At 37.4% G+C, this 23,517-nt stretch overlaps 1 protein-coding gene and 1 long non-coding RNA gene across 5 annotated transcripts in view; one reads left to right on the top strand and one right to left on the bottom strand.

The window, feature by feature from the left end:
- LOC120501497 (ectonucleotide pyrophosphatase/phosphodiesterase family member 1-like) overlaps positions 1-23,517 on the top strand; it is a 52,451-nt gene that overhangs the window by 14,270 nt on the left and 14,664 nt on the right. Inside the window, exons 2-14 of one of the 4 annotated variants that reach the window (XM_039707835.1) lie at positions 791-863; positions 2,363-2,479; positions 5,327-5,452; positions 5,620-5,680; positions 10,613-10,710; positions 14,211-14,290; positions 15,596-15,715; positions 16,868-16,977; positions 18,079-18,144; positions 18,452-18,524; positions 20,129-20,237; positions 21,391-21,522; positions 23,311-23,342. In XM_039707835.1, the coding sequence (XP_039563769.1) occupies positions 791-863; positions 2,363-2,479; positions 5,327-5,452; positions 5,620-5,680; positions 10,613-10,710; positions 14,211-14,290; positions 15,596-15,715; positions 16,868-16,977; positions 18,079-18,144; positions 18,452-18,524; positions 20,129-20,237; positions 21,391-21,522; positions 23,311-23,342 (1,197 nt within the window). Of the gene's footprint in view, positions 1-790; positions 864-2,362; positions 2,480-5,326; positions 5,453-5,619; positions 5,681-10,612; positions 10,711-14,210; positions 14,291-15,595; positions 15,716-16,867; positions 16,978-18,078; positions 18,145-18,451; positions 18,525-20,128; positions 20,238-21,390; positions 21,523-23,310; positions 23,343-23,517 lie in introns of those variants that run through there. The other 3 variants (XM_039707836.1, XM_039707838.1, XM_039707837.1) reach the window with 3 other exon arrangements.
- LOC120501498 lies at positions 5,766-14,203 on the bottom strand. The gene is made up of 3 exons (XR_005627309.1): positions 10,752-14,203; positions 9,756-9,830; positions 5,766-7,492 (listed from the first exon to the last, which is right to left on the bottom strand). It is a non-coding gene; the product is annotated as an uncharacterized LOC120501498 (long non-coding RNA).

Here is a 23,517-nt window from a genome sequence, read left to right as displayed (position 1 = left end):
AACTGCATTCTTGGCTTCCCTTTAATTACTGTATAAGCACTGATAGTATGTATACTTTTCAGAGTTTATGGAGCAAACCCAATACTTAATGAGGTTAAAATAAATCTGTCCCTACATTTGAGTAGGCATCAAATCCTGTGGTAACATGCTAGACCAGGGTAATACAGTGCTTGTTCTATAACTTCAGTGCATCCAGAATCCATAATGAACTCAGCCGTAGTTTCCGGTCAGTGCAAGACACTGTGGTCAGCCTTAATGTGACATCCCACAGTTGCTTACCATGGTGTGGACCCAGATCTAGTATGAACTGGATACTAGGAAGTGGGAAAAGTTTTTCCTGCCTAAGAAAATTATAGGTATCACTTAAGGGCTATGCCTTCTGTTTGCTGTCTGTGGTTAATGGCAGAACTTCACCTTCTTAGAACCACATACAAAGAAGGAAGGAGTAGAGTAAAAAAGTTTTATATCAAATGTGTAAGAAATAGAAATATATCATCATGAAAGAATGATATAAAAGAAATCAAGAAAAACATTATACATGTCTATGCTAAAGGACTTGAGAAGAAATGATAGACATAGGCCCAGTTGTGACAAGCATGTTCATACACTGCTAATTAATAGCATAGCTACTTGTGGAAATGAAAACTCCTGGTGAAAACAGTGAAATTGGCCTCCAAATCAGCATGTTTATGAGTTTCAGTACAATTGTATAGCATTACAGAGAAAATGAGCACTTTCAAAACCATTCAGTGGTAATTTAATATTATTTCTTTTCCTTCCTGTCCCACAGGTACTCTGTGTCTGCATGTTAACGACAATCCTAGGATGTATATTTGGCCTGAAGCCTAGCTGCTCAAAAGATGGTAACTAATGTCTTTTATTTAGTAATATTACTAAACAATTCATTTGTTTTCTTTTTGTGAATTAATTTTCATATTATCAGAATGCCACCCTTCTTGCTGCAGTAGGAGGATTGCATGTATGGCTTGAAGCAGTATCAGTAAGAGTGGAATAAAAATACCAGAAAATAAACCTCAGGTGTACTCAATAATTGTGTACTCACTTGAGAGGTAAAATGATCCTGGTACTCAGTGTCTGATTTGGCAGCTTCCATGTATCCCAGCTGTCACTGTGGTGAATGGCTGGCTTTTTTCAGTTCACCATTAAAAAAACCAAAATGAAACAACAAAACACAACAACTTCTATTTCATGTTGTCCTGGAACATTTGTTTTTCATCTTTTCCAGTCAATTATGGAGGGAAAAAAAAGTTATTTTTTTTACTGGTTAGAATTGTAGCCTGAAAACATTCCTGGTGGAATTCCTCTGTCTGTTTTCTGTTCTGAAAAATATGTGGTTTTTTTCAATGGTGAAGTTTCTTCAGGTGGAAGGTTATGAAAGATTTTTTTTTTAAAGAAATTAGGCTTCACTTTGGGAACAACTTTGAAGAATAATTTCAATGCTGAACATAAAATAATTTTCAACAGGAGTTCAGTTTATAAAATTTCTGTTACTGTACGTACATATACGTACGTACATATGTGTACATATTTCTATATGCAGTATTGGTTCATTAATATCTCATTTTCCTAATGTCACACACCTCAAGATTCTTCAGAATAGAAGCCAAATGATGGAGGATTTCCCTCACTCCCTTCTGGTGGTTGCTCAGGGTTAGACAGTGTGACCAAATTCTTAATTTTTGTTAATCTTTCACATCACCAGTTTCTAGTTGGGTGGTGTTTTGTTGTTTGTTTTGTTGTTTGTTTTGTTGTTTGTTTTGTTGTTTGTTTTGTTGTTTGTTTTGTTGTTTGTTTTGTTGGTTGTTTGTTGGTTGTTTGGTTTTGTTTTGTTTTTTCTTTTCTTTTTTTATGATTATTCCCCTGCCCTCAGCAACCCCAATCTAGTGGAAGAATGCTATATCTTTCTTTTATATATTGTAATTGAACAAAAAATAAACCAGTGTTTGTATCTTTTGTGTCTGCTTTGTAACAGCCATCCTTATATCTTGAGATCTTACATATTCTAAGGGACTGTACTCACAACTTCTTGTGACACAGAGAGGCAAGGACAGTCACAACTAGCTTTTATTTCTTTGGTTTCTGCCGATACTGAAACACCATGTTCCTGCTAAAAGAGAGCAGAACCCTTTGTTCAATATGATAAAAAATTATTTTTGCTCAGTAAGAGGAAATAAGCATTTGGTTGGGTCAAGACTTTCCTATGGCTGTCACTGTTTTTGCAGCCATCCTGTATGCTGGAATCACCAACTGTGTCATTTCACACGCTGGCTGTATTAGTTTCTTTTGCATGTTGACTGATTTGGGCTCAGCCACTGATATCTGACACTATCCAATATTACAGTGAAAACCTGCAAAGGTCGTTGCTTTGAAAGGACCTTTGGAAGCTGCCGTTGTGATAAAGATTGTGTCAAGCTTGGAAACTGCTGCTTAGATTACCAGGAAACATGTATACAACCAGGTAAGGATGGAAGAAACTGAGGGAGCAATCTCTCCTGTTCTTTGACAAGGGACAGCTCAGCACATGTGAGTACTGCTGTGGTCAGGGCTTATTGCAGATGGGCTGTGAGTGCAAAACGGGGCTACTGAGCAGCAGAGTGTTTCTGATGCCACTCCTCTTCCCCTTTTTATGCTGTGTTGCATTCCTGGATGGAGTTACAGTGATGATGGTGATGGTACTGGGGATTCCTGTGGAAACATCAGGGCTCTGGTACAGCTGCTGTTTCACACAAGCAAAGCTTCTATTTCACCCAGCTGGTCTACTTGGGAGCTGACAAAGCCTGTAGGCTGGCTGTCCCATAGCTCTCCTGTGAGAAGAGAGGCTGCTACAGACTGTGCTGCTGCCCTCCCCCTTGGAAGGAGGAGGAACAATGGCAACACGAGGTCTTAGCCAGCTTTTTGTTTGCTGGTGGTGAGACAACAGTGACCCGCATTGTTCCTGGCATCAGGGATAACTCCTACGTTCTTGGGCAAGCCTGGAATAGAAGTGCATTCTGCATATTGCATTTGTCTGTCATCGCCTGAGTGAAAAAGGGTACGGACAGAGCAGCTCTGTGAAAGCTGCCATCTCTCCTTACCCAGCTGCTCAGGCCCTCAGCCTTGCTGCTCCCCAGCCTGAGTGTGAAGCAAGGGTCATGAGCATGAATCAAGGCAGGATGACAGAACAGATTGCGCTGGTGAAGGATTGCGAAATGAGAAGCAGCTGCCATGATTTGCCAAAAGGCAAAGTTCAAATAGACAACTGTGCAAAAAATACCTTGGAGAAATTTTACAGGGAAAAATGTTAGTGTGTCTAGAACAACAAGTACAGCACTTGACTATTTTCTCTACTTTGCTTTTGCCTTTATGCTTCAGAAACGGCATTCCTTTCAGATAACATTTTTCCTTACTCCTCTTTATACACATTCGATTAATTTCTGGGTGAGACCACACTGATACGTTTAAAATTCCAATGTGGATGTTGAAAACCAAATGATTAAACTGAGCTCAGATCCCTGCTTCAGTTGACTGCTACTGAAAGGTCAAATTACACATATATAGTTGATATATCCAGGTATAAAATCACATCGGTTTTACTCTGTCTGTTTTATTACATCACTCCCCATGAGCATAAAGGTTTTTTATAAACAAACTGGAGAGTTTGTTTTTTAAATTAGACGTAACATCAGTGGAGAATCAAATTCTAATTTCCCAATAGTATCATGTAACTAGAAACATAATAGATTGTTCTCTCTCTCATGGAAGTAGAGATCTATTTGATATTAATGGAATTACTGAAAGTAATTACTGAAAGTGAGATTAACCTCCTGACAATGCTTTTAGGGATTTCTAATTGCTAGTCATGTATGAAAGTCATTGAGTGTCTTCTGGTCAAATATTTAGATTTGGCTTCCATGTCTCTGTTAAGATCTTCACTTAAGTATTCACTCAGCTGGTAAATTCACTGGTGTTTATCCTCACTGAATGTAAAGGATTTATTTGTGTTTATGATTGCTAAGAAATCATAGAATCACAGAATATGCTGAGTTGGAAGGGACCCATCAGGATTATGAAGTCCAATTTCTGGCCCTGCACAGGACACGCCAAGAGTCACACCATGTGCCTGAGAGTTATGCAAATGTTTCTTGAACTCTGTGAGGCTAGGTGCTGTCACCATTCCCTGAGGAGCTTTTTCCAACCACTTCTGGGTGAAAAATCTTTTAGTAATACTTAACCTAAAGCTCACCTGACTCAACTTCATGCTCTTTCCTTGACCCCTGTAACTGGTCATGAGAGTGAAGAGCTTGGTACCTGCTCTTCTGCTTCCCCTCATGAGAATGTTGAAGACTATAATGGAGTTTTTCCTCAGTCTCCTCCAGGCTGAACAAACCAAGTGACCTCAGCTGTTCCTCATAAGGTTTGCCCTCCAGACCCTTCACCATCCCCATGGCCCTCCTTTGCATGCTCTCTAGTAGTTTAATGTTGTTATGTTGTGGCACCCAGAACTGCCCCCAGCACTGGAGGTGAGCCCACCCCAGCTCAGAGCAGAGGGGACAATCCCCTCCCTTGCCCAGCTGGGTATGCTGTGCCTGGTGCCCCCAGGACAGGCTTGGCTCTCCTGACTGCCAGGGTACTGCTGATTTATGTTCAACCAGGACATCCAGGTCTTCAAATGATACAATGTACTGGAATATGCCATTCAGAGAAACCATTGTTGTTCTCTAATAAAATCAGCAGTGGAGCTGAAGACAGTAGGTCTTCCTGTGAGCTTATGTATAGAGGTTTGAATAATGGCAGTGATGCCTATGACTAAGAGGTGCTGAGAGAGGCTGGAGTGTCTGATGATGACTGGTAAAATCCACTGTGACTTCAAATGCAAATCAGAATAAATTAATGCTGCTCAGTGTTTTCTAGGCATTCCAAATTCAGACTAATTTTTGGGTTTGTTTTTTTTTTTTTTTTTCCTGGTGGAGTTTTTGGGATTTTTTTTATAGTAGGAGTTTACCAAATTAAACCCACATAAATTACCATATTTCAGGAGATCTGTAAAATGGTTTCTTTTTGACCTGTGGTATTTATATCCATATGCTGCATAGTTGTATTCAGATGACTGTGCTCTTAGATATTTAGTCTTGGGTGTTCCTGTTTCCTGAAGTGACAAAGTTTGTGATACTATGCATGTATGAGATAACTCATTATCTCTATTACACCTGAGGACTATTTCTCAGTGAGTAGAGATTTGAGACTGATCTTAACACTTGCTTTATTAGTTCTGGACTTACAGCATTATTAATCATTGTGCTGTCCTTCTCTCTCACCTGTTTTTTAGCCCACATATGGACCTGCAATAAATTCCGGTGTGGAGAAAAGAGGCGACTAGAATATCGTTGTTCCTGTTCAGATGATTGCGTGGAAAACAACGATTGCTGTGTTAATTATCAAGCTGTTTGTAAAGGCAAGTATCATCAACAAATTACTACTCTTTCATATGTACCTATATTTGTATAAAAGGAGCAAGAACATAATATGACTTTAAAAGCATCCAGTAACATGAAAAAAACCTTGCATCTATCAGTAGGAATGTACTATCTCAAAAAATGAATTGCACTCATTTGTTTTAAGGAGAGGCAAGCTGGGTTGAAGAAGAGTGTGAGAACATTACTGAACCTCAGTGTCCGAAAGGGTGAGGAAATTTTATATTTGCATAGCTCTGCTCTTTGCTTGTATTTCATTTTTGAGATTGTTTTCCCTGCTGTGCCTTCCTGGGATCTGCTTGCCTTTTACGCACACAGTGAAAGCTGCTGCCAGAAAGAGATGAACCCCTGTTCAGCCAGCATTTGTTGGTGCTTACTAACACATCAGCTTGCTCTGTCTCAGCACTTGCTTGACTTGCAATATGTGCCTATTCCTCAATCCTGGTGTTTCTCACAGATATGTGTGCCCTGGGCAACTCTGCCTGGGTGCCAGTCATATTATTGATCTACATGTGCTAAAATACCCACCATTCCAAATATTTTGGGACCCATCCAGCAACCTTAGACTGTCTCCCTCCCTTGTCTCTTTGAAAGACTTTTCCAATACCTTGCGTTTTCCAGCCTCAGGACTCCAAACTGTGGGCAGACCTGTGTTCCAGCTCCCCCAGGAGTAGGACAGCACTATTTGCAAGCTGTCTGAATTACTTGCTTTAAAAGGTGTAAAGTGCCATGGGATCCTTGTATTCTCTGGCTCAGCTCCACATTGGGCCTGCTTCTGCAAGTTATGTATACAGTGTGTGAGGAGTGACTCATGTGGTTTATGGCATCAGCACTTAGGCTTGAATAGTACAGCAAAGCTCCCAGCCAGGAAAGAAAGCTTGTATTACTTGAATTGTTTTTGCTGTGGGATCTTCTAACTAAGTTTGTAGTTAAAGTTGACTATTAACTATGATTGTATGTCTAAGCTGTCAGTAGAAGTGACTTTAATTCTAGATTGATTTATGTTCTAGCAGTAAATACTTGCTAGACATGTTGTGAGACATGTTATGGGACAACTATATTCTTGTCTGACAAGTATCAAAAAATACACACCTTTTTCTTTTGATTTTGAAATTATGGTGCAATGGGATATTTCTAGTAAAGTAAAAGCATTTTATTTTGTTCTTATGTCATTACATTTTTGACTTAAGACATTTAAATCATGCTATTTTTATTCATTGGAGTGATAATACTGTCAAACAAAATACAAAATATTTCCATGTGAAATACTTCATACCAATTGAGTACCCTTCACTCTGATTCAGAGCACTAACAGTTGCTGACATGTCAGAACCTTCATCAGGACAGAAACTGGAGCTTCTGTCCAGCTTGTAGTAGTCCAAGTCCCCAGTAATCCCCTGTGTAGGAAGGTGATAGCCAGGCACTTGTTGAAGTTTTTGTCGTTGAATTTTGTTTTGAGTTCAGGAGCCATTTGGAACTTCTTGCTGGGAACAGAGTCTACAATGGTGATTTCTGTAACGTAGGGTTAGGAAGCTTTGCCCCCAAGAGGTTGGTAAACAAGAAGAGTCTTGTGCAGATCCACAGTCAAAGTTACTGACGCAAATGCCATAGGGCAACTCCTGTTGGTTAACTTGTTTTTAGGGGTTTTTTTGGTTTTTTTCTGTTCAGCTCATGAAAGGGATACATAGTTACTCCTCTAAAATTGTTTTTATCCTGGTAAACCCCAAAATGTTGCAATAAAACCCAGCCCAGGAAAGGGTGATGTGTGGTCAAAGTTGAATCAAGCAGTGTTGACTGAAGGTTCATGTTGGACTATTAGCACACAAGCCTCTCCCAAAAGTAACAACTCTGTAAACAATCCGCTTCTTCCTATGCTGTGTGGTAGGCAGTAGTGCAGGTGAATTTAGTTGCAGTGCTCTTTTTGAAACTTCAGGATATCAATTCTGATTCTGTGCATAGCATATTTTGTGGGTTCCAATTGCTGGTTTTATTATTCTGTTTTAGTTTTAGGTGGGTTTTAGCTGTGCAGAATAGACAAAATAGACAAAAGATGACACAGCATTCAATGAGGTGCTGAGAAATAATAATCTGAGAAATCCCACTGATTTCAGTGAGATCAACTGCTCACTGATTTCAGTGATCAACAACTTAAAGTACACAACTAATTCTTTCCAAAACTGGGTTCTGTATTGTTTAATAGGATTATAAAGTTAATAGGCTGCAAGATCTCGAGAGTGATCTAATTATTCCCAGTGTTCTAGGAGTGAAATAACACTCAGACAATTCAAACCTACTATCCTAGTACTTACGTAGATGGCTTTACTGATGACTTTTTGCTGTATTTTTGTCCTCATGTCTTTTTCTGTACTTCAGGCCTATTACTGTTTTTCCTATCTTCATTGAGTTGTAAGAGCATCTTATTTCTTTCCTCTTTGCTTATCTCTTTTTATATTGAGATTGCTCTTATGCTTCCTGTTGAGGCTTTCTGTACATTTAGTGGAAAAGAAAGCATTTCCTCCTGTGCTTTATGGTTGTATATAGGCAGTATAAATGTGTGTGGGATGAGAAGTCTTCTGGGTATTACATTAAGCTTTTCAAGGGAGTTTTCTTTTCCTTCCTATTTTGTTTTCTTTCTTTTAATTATGGTCTAACCTACCTGCAGTGAGGGAGGTCAACTTGGCTATTTGTTCCATGTTTCTGGCCTCTTGGTCATCCAGACTGGTGAACCTACTGGACCACAGCAAGCCTGTGTTGCCTGCATAGTGTTTCCATAGAAGCCAGTTTATAGGAGGGGATAATTGCTACTGCATTTCCTTCAGTTTGGAGTCAGGATGTGACTGTGGCATACCTATTTATCCAAGAGTTGTGAAACGTGCTTGTCTTACTGTTTGGACACAGCCAGCGTGAATCACCAACAGGACCAAAACTTGAGCCTCCCAGGCTTGCTTGCTCATGACAGCCCATTCATTAAGTAGCAAGTGTAGTCTTGGCCACTGACAGCAAAAATGCGTGGAAGTGGCTGATACACCTCAGAATGGAGCTTGGGTTGGTTTGTCTGGGGATTTTACTGGAGCTGTTCCAAAGAGAATGCAGTTTAACATGGTCTGTCATGCTTTGCTTCCCTGAGCACTAGGGCAGATCACTAAATATATGACTTCTGGCATGAGTAGAGCATAGAAGAAGTGAAATGGGCAATTTCCCTCATTGTGGCAATGGCCTATTTTGCCAAGTTTAATTTTACATGTGCAAAGGGGTTGGTAGCTAGATTTGCAGACAGCCAAAACATGTATTTAACAGTTGGTTTACTTGTAAATGCCAAACCAGAAACAGTTGCGTAAAGTCCCTTTCTAAGTGCTTGTTTTAAGTTTGGTGGGGTTTTCTGGTTTTGGTTTGTTCTTTTTTTTTTAAGTTAGGCTTGTTGATAAGTAATATTGAACAGCCTTTGCCTCAAAGTTCCCATTTTATAGCACAGAACTTTGCAGTGAAGATTTTTAGATGTGGAGAAGTTATTTGCAAAACTTGCAGAGATCAAAATCTGTGGTGCAAAAATATACTTGTAATATGGGCAGAGGCAGTGCATAAAGTTTCCTTACTGTGTTCTGCCATACAGCTTTAGTTTTGACCTGAAAATTACTCATTTCATTTCATTACTCATGTGCCATATAAATTAAAAAGCAGGCTACAAACATACATCTTAGAAATGCATCTAAAGGTTTTGTTCTATCTCGGGTATAGGGTAGGCTATGTGATAATTCTGACTAATAAAATCCTTTTGGCTGAACTGTTGTCCAAATTGTTTATTAAAATTTTCTTAAGATGGACATGTTTTGGTTGCCTGACTATTCCTTACTTTAATGTAGTTACATTTGTTTGACTAATACACAGCTTATAAATGTTTCATTTGTAAATGGCTCTTCAGCTTTCTTTTGTGGCGTACATCACTAAAGAAATTGTCAACACTTCATAAATAATATTTGTCTTCTATCCTCGCTGTTTTATTTTTGGAAACTAGGGTATAACAAAGTTTAAAAAAAAGTAAATATAAAAAGGGAAAATGAGCTGGCAATAAACAAATATTTTAATATTGTAATATTTTAAATAGTAAATAGTTTTATGAAATTCCATATTTTCCATAGTTATTGCTGCACAGCAGTGATTTTTTTTCAGTCTCACATGCCCTCATGTCTATAGGTCAAACACAGGGTATGTTTTCTTCAAGGAAGAAGTTACTGATGTTACAGAAGCTACTATTCCTGTGTGTGATGCAATGTTTTAAGTACTTACAGTTGGAGAGAAATTGTTTGAACAGGGCTGAATCTGGGAGCAAGTCAAGACTGGAAAACATACGTCCTGTGGAGACTAGAAGGGGAGATTTTGTTTTTGTTGGTTCCAGTGAAATCAGTATCTGACTTTATCTGTCAAGTTCCTGGCAGAAATGCTGTTACAGTGTTTCCAGTCACAGGGCCACATATTTGAGTTTGGAGATTGGTAGGACTTCTGGAGCAGTAAGCAAGTTCTTTTTGGTTGGATAATCTTTGTAAGATGAGAGGAAAAGTATGTATTTTAGTTGCTGATTTAACATACCCTGTACATTAGACTTGCTTACAGTTCTGTGCACTATATATATATATATGCATATATATAATCCTTTTTTTCAGCTAGGTTACAGGTTATTCAGGAGGAAAGTGAATAAAGAAAAGTTTGGCTTTGCATTGCCTTATTTCTTTCCCTGCTCTTAGCTTGGGGTGGGACAATGGGGTTGGAGGGGCCGAGTGTTGCTTCAGTGGGACTGATTTCAAGATAAGGAGTACCAAATCCACCAGATGGATCACCTGAGCGTCTTGGCTTGCTCACCTTAAAGGTGTGTTTGAAATCAGGCCTTGCCATGACTTTTCTGTGCATGCCCTGCTGCAGACCTCAGCCTCTTTGGGTGCAGATTGCTCTGCCAACCTTCAAGCAGAGGGACTGGAGCACTTTGCTCAGCACTGGGCCAGCAAAATTTCTGCTGAGGAGGACTTCCTTGGCCTGGCTTATAGCCCCAAAATGAACATTCCCACAGTCTGGGCAAACTTTCTTGAAATTAGTGATAGGAAACTGTTTCTCAGAGTCTGTCTTTTAATATTCAGTTTCTGTTTGTTCAGATTTACCAAGTCTCCAGTGTTACTATTTTCATTGGATGGCTTCAGAGCGGAATATTTGCAGACTTGGGGTGGACTTCTACCTGTTATTAGCAAATTACGTGAGTAGCTTCTTTGTCTAAGAACTATTATGATGTCTTACCTGAAAAAAGCACAAATGCAGTTTTCCTCACTCTTTAAAATCCTCACTCTTCTGCCATGAATATGGAAGTTGTTGCCCTAGAGAACACCCATGCACAAAGAACTTTAGGTGATGGAGAGTGGAAGGGCAAGAAAGAGAGGACTTGAGAAAAGGGCCCTTTTATTTTCATTGAAATCTTATAAGTTATAGCCACTGTTATATTTAGGAGGTGGATTTTTTTTTTTTTTGCTGTGGGTTATTTTATTTCTTCAAAATAGAAGTAGATCCTTTTTACTCTATAATGCATATCATCTCATATTTAGGTGGGATGGCTTTGGAAAATGAAAAGCATTTGATTATATTTGGAAAAGGAAGACAAAGAAGGAATAGACTAAGAGGAGATGATATAGAAGGGCTGGTAGAAGTGTAATGAATCCAGGAAAACCTTAATTTAGCAAACATTTCCAGAAGAAATATTCCCCAGCTTTTTTAGTGTCTTACTTGATTTGGTGGTGTCTAAATAATTTTAGTTACTTTTCCTGTTTCTGTTTTGGCTGCAGTCTGTAGAGAACTGATGGTATTTCTTGTCTGAAAAATATGCCAATCTTCTTGACATTCAGAAATTACTACCTGGGGTGCCTGGTTTCAGTTTGACTAAAAATAAATCAGTAAAAAATACTTGCTTTTTTACACAGTGGTTGTTACAACTTGAAGCATTCCAGAGGATAGCAATTCGCAGATGTATCTGAGGTTTTAGGTTCCTTTTAGTTTTGTTCTGTGCTAGAATAAAATAAGACATTTGCAAAGTTTTCATTAGACCCAGTTATAAAAAAATTAAACTTGAGAAAATTTCTGGGATATTTCTAGGAGAGGCTGGCTAGTACAAATTATTCTAGCATTGCCTGAGATACAAGATAGAAATGTCACAAAGCATGTGTAGGACCTCCAGTCTGCGGTATCCTCTTACACATGTCAAGTTTCTTCATGCTTTGGTCTGGATAGACTACAGTGGAACTTCTCTCATTGACATCTATAATTAACTTGCACTTCTCTTTGCACTGAGCCCATGACAAATTCTGACCGCTAAGGAATACAGATATATATTTGTATCTTCATCAAAGTAATTTCATTTCTCCACAGCTACAAGGTTTTTTATGGTCAAAACATGTATTTTTAAAATACTCTAATACCAGAATGCATAATAATGCATGTTTTGTATCAAACAAAATACTTGTCCCAGTCTGGGGGCAGGTATTAATTCTGCATTATGCTTATGGTTCTAAAGTACTCAGGATCATTTTTTGGTAATATGCTAGAAGGGCTTTGCTGTACAATGTCCTATGGAATCTTCAGTTTTCTTCTTTTTTCTCTCATAGTAAAAATTTGGTGAAATGCTCTGATAAAGCAAATTTTCTTTAGTAAGAGAAAAATATTCTCATTAATGAAACTTTGTGTCCCTGAGGTGTGTATCCACTCTGAGGGCCTGTGGCTTCAAATCTGTTATGTGCTTTATGTTCCATGTGTCCAAAAATGGTGGAAGCAGTCATATTGTAAAAATAAACTAATATATGAGTGAGTCAATATTCCTGCAGGACTTCACTGCTCAGAAGAGGGCAATGAAATCTATTCCTCTGTGTAGACAGGTAACAATAGTGAATAAATTGCTTGACTATTGCTGAAAAATTGTATTAAATAATTTTGGAGTTCATAGCTGTGCATTTATAGGACTATTAAATTTTCAAAAAGAGTTTAAGAATGACAGCATTTACAAAGCAGTGAACAGCTACTCACATTCAGTAACTTATAGGACTGCTTGGTTCTGTGTTAAATTAGAACTGTGCTAAATGCCTGGATTTTCATCTTTAAAGCATTTTATGACAAGGGTAGAATTCCAGTAGATAAAAATATTGCCATTATTTGGTCCTGTTAATTCAGCCATGCTTGCAGTGATATTTTGGTGTCTCCTTGGAGAAATCTGTCAGAGTAGATGCCTGTAAGACTATCATAATTTCACTTTTACCATGCTTTGTTATACATTTTCTCTCCCTGCTATTTGAAAGATGAAAAATTCAGCATGGAGCTGAGGGATTTTAGTGAAGCCAGGCATAGTCTTGCTGGGCACATGTGGTGTTCAGAGAAGACATTTTAATATACAATTATGCTGTGGTATTTTAACTTTTAGATAAATGATCCTTTTGTCTTAAAGCATCTTTAGCCAACGAGCCACAAAGAATAATGATAACTCTGATGGAAAGTCCTACCAAAAACCCCCTTAGATTTTTGGCAAAACTTTTTAAGTGTGTTTCTCTATTACTTTAAAAAGCAAAGCAAAACAAAAAAACCTGCAACCTCCCTAGACACCCACACAAAAAAATGAAGATTTTGGAAAACAATCTCAACAACAGATTTGCAAGCAGTTGAAATGTACTAGGTGTTTTCCAGTAATAAAGGAAGATACAAGTGATTATTAGTTACTTACAGAACACAAGTGTGGGAGGTGATGCCTGTGTGACTTGAGAGGATTTATTTTTCTGGCCTGTCTTCTTTTATCCTCATTAGCTGAAATGTATTATTTCAATTGAAATCTAATTGAAGCACCAGTCCAATGAGTTCAAAGTGACTTGATGCAACACCTCCTATGTTATGAATCCTTTAATTTCTATTCTATTTATATTATGTGTAATTACGCAGAGTCAGTGAAGATGTCGCAGTGATGTTCTTCTTATAGGGTCATTAGTTTTGCTTCTTTAGCATCTGATGAAGCAGTTTTGGTATTTTCTAAGTTGTCATGAAAGCATTTTTTTTCTTTCTGAAAATTTGGGCCCACACATTTGCTGATGGAAATTTAGACCCCTTAAATAAGGTTTGCCCAGTTGTTTTGGCCTTGCTAATGCCTCTTCATACTAGCAAATACTGTACGCTAATCTCCCTAAAGCCATATGATTTGTATATCGAGATAAAGAAAACTTTGACATTCATCCTAGAATAAGAGCTTATTTTTTGTTTTAAAAGCCCCACAAACAAGAAAGGAAGACTGAAAAACAAGCAATGATTTGACAGATGGCTTAGAGAGCCAGGCACCACTGTGTCAGTGGCCACTTCACCTCTCCTCTGGGAGCACCCAGGGTCTCAAGCTGCAGACTGCATTTACTGTATACCAGGGCAACTTTGGAGGGTGTGATTTCTTTCATTTTTAATTCTTATCTGTACATACTTTTCAAGAAGGCTCTAGATTTTGCTCATGTAACCATTGCAGTCAGCCATTAGGCATATATAAAATTTGTGTTGATAGGCTTTTAGTCAGCTTGTAAATGAATATCGGAAGAAAACTTAAGTCCACCATTTCGAAGAGCGTAAACTTTCTGGAAATATATTATGTTGGTTTTGGGGTTTTTTTTAATAGCTATACATTGTCATGTGAGAAACTTGCAAGATTTTTACTTCAGTAATTTTGCTGACTCTCTTTGTTACTTCCTCTAGAGAAATGTGGAACATACACTTCCAGTATGAGACCAGTGTATCCTTCAAAAACCTTTCCCAACCATTACTCCATTGTCACAGTAAGAATTCTTGTACAATATATTTCCACTACTGTTCATTATCAGCTTTTCTCCAAGGGAATAGTATATTTTGATGCATTATTAAAATAATTTGCTTTCCCTTCAGAATAGGAAAAAATTATGTACTATATTTATGTAACTTAGGTTAACAGCTATTATATAACACCACAGCTAAGCAGCCAGATCTAATGTTGGTAAATCCAGACCTTCCAAGAGTAACTGAAAAATCCTATATAGCCAGAAGTTCACATCACTTTACAACTCCTCATTTGTGTAAATATTTCCACTAAATTGCAGTTTCCTCTCTTGGAGTGGGAGCAACCTAACTGCTTTAAGTTGCCAACCTTATTCCACTGCATTAAGGTAGTCTGGCATGATGAAAGGAAAGGTATGAAATCAGAGGAAAGATTTGAGCATCATGCTGATATTGGCTCTGTGTGATGGACTGTACCTAAGACTGCATAGAAATGTCACAAAGCTGATCTTGTAAATTTGACACTTCTTGCCTGTATGAGGAAAAAGAAAAATTGAGGTTTTCAACACAAATGCAGGGTTGGAATCCAAGACATCCTTTTTAGTTTCATCATGCCAAAACTAAAATTCAATCAAATACTAGGATCTGCACTTTCTTATCTTCCCAGTCTGTCAAGACCTTTGGTGGGAGCACAAGGTCAGGAATGAGGTGCTTAATTGAGTAATCCTCACAAATCTCCATGACTGAACGTGCAGCTAAGAGTTCTTAGTCATGCCCAGCAGCCATGTGAGGTGTACAGTGCAGAGCTTTATCTCCACTCCTCATTCTTGTGAAAAGTAGCATGGTCCTAATGGTGGTGGTGCTTTATCCCTTATAAATGTAAAATGAAGCTAGTCTGATTAAAGACAGAGCACAAAGTCTGCCAAAACTACCCAAGACCTGGTGCCTGCACTTCTTTGACTGCTCATGTAGTGGTTTTCTAGTACTAGAGCTTTTGCTCATGTGATGGAGGTCTAGCATAGATGATTGCTTTGTCTTTGGTACTAAAGATACAACAAATGTGTGAACTCAAACAGTGTCTTTCAGTTTGATCCCAAAGGACAGTACCTAATATTTTTTAACTCTCACTGAGAAGCAAATAAGGGTTGGAAGGTAGGGCTTGGACGCAATGAGAGATGTTGCTGCTAAATTTGGCTCCTGAGCCACTGGTGGAGTAGAAATCACCAGGAGAGTGACTTTTCAATGGATATATTTGTCTGAAGGATGTGTTTGAGTCGCTGGAAGGTTCTTCTTCTTCAGAGCATTGCAACATAGCATATTCTCAATTACAGGGGCTGTATCCTGAATCTCATGGTATAATAGATAACAAGATGTATGATCCCAAAAGAAATGCATCCTTCACCCTTAAAAGTAAGGAGAAGTTTAATCCACAGTGGTACCAAGGCCAGCCTGTAAGTATTAATACCCTTCTGAGAATGTACATCACCCTGTTATGTTACTTAATATGGCTTGGGTGCATAGTGATGTTGAAAGAGGACAGAGGGTAGTTCTAAGTCAGCCAAGAAGCGTTACTCAGCACCACTAGGAATTGCCGTGCTAGAGCTGCAAAATAACAAATGAAACAAAATGTAACAGCTTTTGTTGAACTTAAATGGAATTTTCCCCAAGGAGAATGCTAGCTTAAAATAGCTAATATAGCTACCAGATTTTCATCTGTTTTTAACGTGAGTGGGCTTGCAGTTAACTTCTGTGAGGAAATCAGCAGACTAATAAGATTGAGTAATAAGAAGCAATAATAAAGGTTTATGCTCTGCTTAAATAACTTGTAAGTCTAAAGATGTGCTTTTAAAGAAATTATCTCAGCTCAATCATATAACTATGGCAAAACTGATGAGATTGCCATGAAAATGAAGTGGCATGGAGAAATTTAAATGAGCACTAGCCTGAAGAATCGCAAGGGACCCGATGTAATTGTTTAGTATGTGGGGGAGACTGGGGCCTTTTGGTTGTTTGGGTTTTTGTTTTTTGGTGTTTTTTTTTGTTTTGTTTTGTTTGTTTTGTTTTCTTTGGTTGGGTTTTTTTTCCTTGAGGAAAGAACACACAGGTGTAGAGCTTGCAGGCTACTGAGAATAGAGTGATGTATGAGTTAGGCAGGAAACATGCAGAAGGTATAAATCTGTAAACCATGAGAGCAGCAGTAAAATCAAAGGAACTGACCAAAATGCTGTTTCCATATGTCAAGAGTGTGTGGGACATTGGTCCTTGGAATATTGCCACCCATTCTTTTGTCACTGTTTTTGAGACATTTTCCCTTCCTGGCATTCAGCCATGGTTCTACCATTGCATTTCTGCTAACGCGTCCTACCTCTGTCCTGGCTCTCCGTGGCCTCACAGCAGCAGGGATGCGGGTGTTTGCCACAAGGAATCAGCCTACAAAGTGTAGCTGCAGATACAATGGCAGGCAAGATGGACTGGAGTGCTGTGTGTAACAATTTGTTTCTGATCTCGCTGGAGGGTGTGCAGTTGGTCAGGGGATGGTGGGCCTGGCAGTCTCTCAGCTGATTTGGTGCTGGGCGCTAACGATGGTGAATGTTCTCCTGCAGATTTGGCTCACGGCCATGTACCAAGGGCTGAAAGCAGGGACCTTCTTCTGGCCTGGGTCTGATGTAGCAGTGAATGGAACCTTTCCAAACCTGTATGAAATATACAATGGGTATGTAAATGCCTTTCTCTTGGAGGAATTTTTGCCTTTAACGATTACGGTGGCACAGATGCCAGAGAAAGTATCCAATTAACTTTGTTTCAGTATAATGTAGAGCCTTTGTTTAATTATCTTTTCATTCCTCCAGAAGTGTTTTAATGGTAAGATATGTAAAAAGCATAACCAGCTTTGAAGCTCTAGTACTTTACTCTTTATGCAAGCCTTTTGTGGCTAGTGTAGAATATTTCCATACAAACTTTTCATGAGTCAATGGATGAGGCTTTGATGTGATATTGTCTACGGAAACTAAAGTTTTGCTTTTGACTGTGGTAAGCTGTTCCAATTTAAAATTATTTTCACTGCAGATTTTGAAAATATTAAGGCACTCATATTTTAGTCAGTGATTGCTCTTCACTGCAATTCAACATTTTCTGCTTAATGAAAATGTTTATCAGCATTTATTTAATAATCTCAAATCTTGCCCAAGAAATCAGGCTTCTCATTTCTATTTCAGGATTATTTTCTGTTCTTACACCCTTCATACACGATGGAATTTTTGATTCTTGATTTGCTGCCTTATATTTTCTTCCCTAGGAACTGATGATGCACTGTTACTTGGACTTGTGTTAAACACTGAATACTTACTTTGTGGGTGCCTAGTGTTGTTAAAGGTCAACGTGCTGATTGTTGGTCTACTTCAGTAATTGATGCAGAGATCTACTTTGTAACATATTATGAGAAAATTTTATTCAACCTATTTAAATTTAAAATACCCAACCCCACTCCTAAACCAGGAATTTTTCAAAACATAGAAATAAAAGCCTGGATGTGACTTTGCACCTTGACGCCAATTATTTGCTTTATATAATAAGCATAAGCACTACTGGGAGCATTATTCTAATCATATTGGGAACAATATTCAAGGGAGATTCAGATCAGGCCATAAACTCCTGTAGAGTCATAGGCAATTAGCATAGACAAATTTGTATCCTGCTAAAAAGCCTGTAATTTTTTTTTTTCTGCTAAAGTACAGCGATTTTTTGATAATGTATGGCTAAAATATTTAGCTCTTGGAAATACATGGCTGGTTGATATCGTATTATTTTGATGCAGCTCAATCCCCTTTGAAGAAAGAGTGGTGACTGTCCTTCGCTGGCTGCAGCTACCTGAAGATGAAAGGTAGGTATATATTTGCGAGTGTGAGTTCCTGTTTCAGTGGTATTGCAATTAATTACTTTGTAAACACAATTTCTGTTTTAAACAATATCTTATGCTTTATTCTAACAATGTTGAAATATTATTTAGTGCAAACCTGTTTCTATGGCTGAAAACTTTTTAAATTAAGTTGCATCTCTCAGTTTAATGTATTTTTTCTCTGAATGACAGCATTGTTTCCAATATGTGATCTCCATTGTTGAAATATAATCTCTTCAAACTGTCTCAACATGTATGTAAAATATTACATTTTTGGTACTGTTTGATATAGACCACACTTTTACACTCTGTATTTAGAAGAACCAGATTCCTCGGGCCATAAGTTTGGACCAGTAAGCAGCGGAGTAAGTAGTTTTGTAGTTTCTTAATTTTTTTTTTTAAGTTTGACTTTGCTTTGTCTCTATAAGTTCCATAATTCATTTTAGGTTAATTAAGATCATATGAATTCTCATGTATTCTTATTTCAATAACTTTTAAATTACCAGTGTATGTTTGGGTATGTCTTGTATGTTCTTTTATTTCCTTCTGCTTACTGATGGTTGATACTGATTTTTGGCAGGGGAGGGGAATAGGGACAGAAAATGTGTATGATTTCAATTTAGCAACAGCAGAGGTTTGTATAACAATGTGCAAGTTGTGGTGGTGAAGTATGTTACAATCGACAAAATGACAATGTTAGAATTGTCATTAATTTCCCTCCAGTCTCTATGCTAAGGTTAGGTGGATTTTGGCTTTATTTCCCTGCAGTTATAATTTATGCCTTCTCAGAGACAGATGAAAGGAACATTGGCCTCATCACAGTCTGTGATTTATTCTATAAGTAAGAAATCTTTGGGATGGCTACTATCTTAAAAAGTACTGAATAACTTTACATTTTAAAATGCCAAAGTAAAACATTCAAAGGAAAAAATTCTTAAAAATTCAGGATCTTTGTAAAATTATCCCACCTTGAACAGTCAGGAAGTTTAGGCATCATAAATAGGTATTTAGCTTCAGTGGTGACAAGAGTAAAAAAACTCTTGCCAATTCCTCTTGAGCTGTGAGTAGCTGCTATTTCTGTAAGGAAGTAAGACATAATTGGAACTGCAGTATAGGAAACTTGATTAAATTGGTTATCTTTTTCTTTGCTTAATAAGTGGATCTAAAGTTCTGTATGTCAGGAATGCTATGGAGAGAAGGAGTCTGAGGATTTGCCTATAGTCTCTGCAGGAGCATCTTTTCTCTGTTAATACAAAGTAAGATAGCTTGTACTAGTAGTTCAGTGAGGTGACAGAATTACTTCATTGAAAAATACTTTTTTTTTTTTAACCTAGCAAGTATTCAAAAGTAGCTCCACTGCTGTACCTCTGCAAGTGAGCTAGGGCCCCACACCCTTGATCACAAGCAGTGCTAGGCTAGTAGTTCAGTGTTTGGCTTTTTCAGTTTCTTTAAAGTGTTTTGACTGGATATTAGTCTCAGAGCACGATTTCAAGGACAGTTTGCTCCAATTCCCAACAGACATTTTGAGGAAGAGTATTGCAGGCTTGGCTTCTTCTCTTCTATTCGGCACATTAGTATCTGCATCCTTTGTCATTCCTTGCTGTCCTTGGTTGTGCCCAAGCACAATGCAACAAGCCTCCTCAATTTCATACTTTAAAACCATCCTTCCTGGTAATAATCTCTGAGGTGTCTTTTGTTTGATGCTTTTGTTTGGGGTTATTTTCCTTTTTTTTTTTTTTAAGCATCTGCAACTGAAATAGCACATAAAAAGTTGTAGCTGTTTCTTGGTGCAGTATGCAGAAAAAAAATTGGGCTAAGTTCTGTATAGTGTAGCTATAGCCAATCTTCTGTAGGTGGAGGTAACTCTGAAAAGTGCAGGTGATATGCAGTCTGCAGGCTCTCATTTTTATTTGGACATATTTAGGAGTATTTTTAACACTTACTTTACATTCTTATTTTTGTCCTGCAGGTCATTATGGCATTACAGAGAGTGGACAAAATAGTAGGGATGCTGATGGATGGTCTAAAGCAAATGAACTTGCACAAATGCCTGAACATTATTTTTATATCAGATCATGGTAAATTTGATTTTTTAAAATATATCACAACTTCGAAGAACTGTCTTTATAAAGTAATATTCTGAATTTATACTTATATGTTTCTGGCACGGTTAACAAAGAAAGTAATACCTATAAAATATGTTTGATATTATCAAGATGATATGACACATAATCAGTGTGAGACAGTCAGACTATTTTATGAAGGGGTAAAGAAGTGGAGAACATAGGGATGAATTAAGTAATTTTCATATTTTATTTCTAATTCCTTTTGTGACTATTGCCAGATGATAAAAGAAATAGAATAAAAAATGTGTACTGTAAAAAGATAGATTTAATTTTCTTCTGTCTTTTAACTACACTGCACAGCAACAGTTTACAAACTGCTGAGGAACTGAAAAGACAAGCCATATCTTCCTTTTTATTATCAGTTCCTTTATATGTTATTAGAAGACTGTGAATATGAAACTTCAATTTATTTGTCTAGCTTTTCTGTGTATCTGGAATGATTTGTATAAGTTACATATTTAAGCATTTTTTTCTACTTCTTTTCTTGACAAATGAAATATAAGCACACTTTCATGCAGCACAAAATTGACTTGCAAAGCTCTTTGCCACAGGAAATGATGGAAGGCAAATATCTGTACAGGCTTATAAAAATTTTTACATTAATGGAGTGTAAACCTACCAGGAATTATTTAAAGTAGGAGTTTAAATGCAATGAACAACTGGAAGCCCCTTTCTGAAAACTAATTAAGAATACTGTCAGAAAGACCAGTCAATAATTCTGTGCTTATTGGTTATTTCTTTATGTATGTACTGAACATTATTAGGTAGGATACTGGGCTGAATTACTATTTGGTCTGACCATTGCTACTGTTCTTAGGCTCATAAGAGTTCTTTTCCCTTTAGAGAAGAAAGTTTGTCTGTTTATTAAATTGGAGAGTCTTTCTCAGCTGAGGAATTGGCTGATAGTGTTTCTCTATGCTTGGTTTTTTATCTTCTATGCATGTGTATTGTGGTCTTCTTGGTCAGATGCTTTGGAATTGCTGTTAAAAAGACCAGGGAAATTACATTTCTTACTTCTACAACTAAAGTTTCATGTCTCCTTAGAAAGGTGACTTTACACTGATATTCCTCTACACTCTAAAAGAAAATGTATTTCCTTTTACAGGGATGGAAGTAGGGAGCTGCAGAAAAACAGCATATCTGAACAGCTATCTGGACAATGTCCAAGATTTCATAGTTGTACCCGGTCCTGCAGCTCGCCTAAGACCTAATAATGTTCCAGATGAGTATTTCTCTTGTATGTAGTTGCTAAACTAACTTTTGTTATTGGGTTATATGTTTTTGTACTTTTCAAATACAAACTTAGGATCCATTTATTCCCTTAGTAAACTTGAGTGAATGCACTTAGCTACAATCTGGACAGCGATGAAGAGGAAATACTGAGTAGTGTGTGCAATTGTGTTTTTAAAGATCATTTGACTTTCCAAGTCTGAAAGTATATTTGAATCCCGCATTCAAATACACGAAAACATTTTGTGGGCTGCCTCAGAGTTATCAACTGGAAATGCCTCCTGCCTTGTGAATAGCATTCCTTCTAATAAGATCACCCGTGCACAAGACAGCCCAAAAATCCTTCCTTCACATCTCATCTCATTTCCTAATTCATTAAGTTTTGCATAAATTTGCAACATTTCTGTCTTAGAGAAATGTTAAATTGTTACTATAATTTATATATTATTTTGAGTATTATGTTTCCTGGTTATAAAAAATGTGCCTAATGGCCTGACAGTAATTGAGCAAACCACGAGTAAACACAAATAATAAAACAGAGTAAAAAAATCAGTGAATACTTACAAATTTTAAACGCTGATTTGTTAAGCAGTCTTATTTTAGGTGAACATTTTAATCCCTGCAATTTTTGGTACTTTTTAGTGTAGAGTGCGGGAGCTTTCTTCATATTTCATAGCATTTTTTTGGGGGTGTGTTGGTTTTTTTCTGTCGAGATTGTTGTTCTCTGTGTCCTTTAAAACTTGTAGACCTCAACCCCAGTAACTTTGTCCTGTTTACTTCACTGCTCGATGCTGTTCTAAACTGTTTTAAATGTTTACTTGGAGCACATGGGAGTCAAATGCAGTGTCAGGTTCTCCCTGGAGAAGTTCAGGAAGAGAAGTGGCGCATCTGCTCCTTTGGACCTGTGCTCTATTACAATGAATTAGCATAGCTGTCTTTGTAGCATGGCATGTATCTGTGCAGGAATTATGAATGGTTCTCTTGCCAGGGTAATCCTTTAGGTACTTGAGTCAAGTGTTGGATATCAGAGTCAGGACAGAGTAACTGTGAAAAGTAGTGGGCCTGTGTTATGCAAAATGTCAAACTACATGATGTAATGGTCCCTTTTGGCTTGAGCCTATGCATCTGAAACTTAGTCAGCTGGTGCTTGGCTTTCTTTCTAAGGATATTTGCTAAACAAAACTGCTGTCCTGGTAGTTGCATTTGTGTCTTTTTATTTAAAGGCTTATTAGCAAAGAAAAATTCACCTTGATTAATACAGCATTTAGTTGCTTTTTTTCTGAAAACTTGCTTTTTGGATTATTTTTCTAACTGTGGCTAATATAGTTTAATGTAAGTATAGTTAACTTTTAAATACTAAATTTAACTAAAGTTTAACTGCCATAGTTTAAATTTAAAGCTGTAAATAAGTAGTCAAGGGGAAGAGAGGCTGAACTGAAATGTTATAAAAGCAATACTTGACACTTTAGGGATCATCTTGCTCTATATGATTTTCACTTTAGAAAAACAATTTCTTACACCCAGAAATTCATTGAAACTTATAATTTGTATTGCATGATGGGAATTTTTTCATTTTACATCTGATCTTTTTAAACTTAGGTGACTAATACTTACATATGATTCTTCCAGTTAATTATGTATCTTGCTTTATATGATTTTCACTTCAGAAAAATAATTTCTTACACCCAGAAATTTATTGAAACTTATAATTTGTATTACATGATGGGAATTTTTTTCATTTTACATCTGATCTTTTTAAACTTAGGTGACTAATACTTACATATGATTCTTCCAGTTAATTATGAAGGCATTGTGAGAAACCTCACGGTAAGTCTTATCTGTTGCTCTAGCTTAATTTCTGCTGATATTTATAGGTATTTTGTAGCATTAGCTGTTTTCTGGGCAACTTACGTACTATGTGTACTTTGATTCAGTGACAGGATGAGGGGACATAATCTTATACTGCACCAGGGGAGGTTTAGGTTGGACATTTGGAAGAATT

The sequence above is a fragment of the Passer montanus genome, unplaced genomic scaffold (genome assembly GCF_014805655.1).
Source record: "Passer montanus isolate IOZ18808 unplaced genomic scaffold, ASM1480565v1 scaffold2, whole genome shotgun sequence".
Classification (NCBI taxonomy): Eukaryota; Metazoa; Chordata; class Aves; order Passeriformes; family Passeridae; genus Passer; species Passer montanus.
Note: the sequence above shows the minus strand (reverse complement) of the source record. Positions and strands in the feature narration are given on the sequence as shown.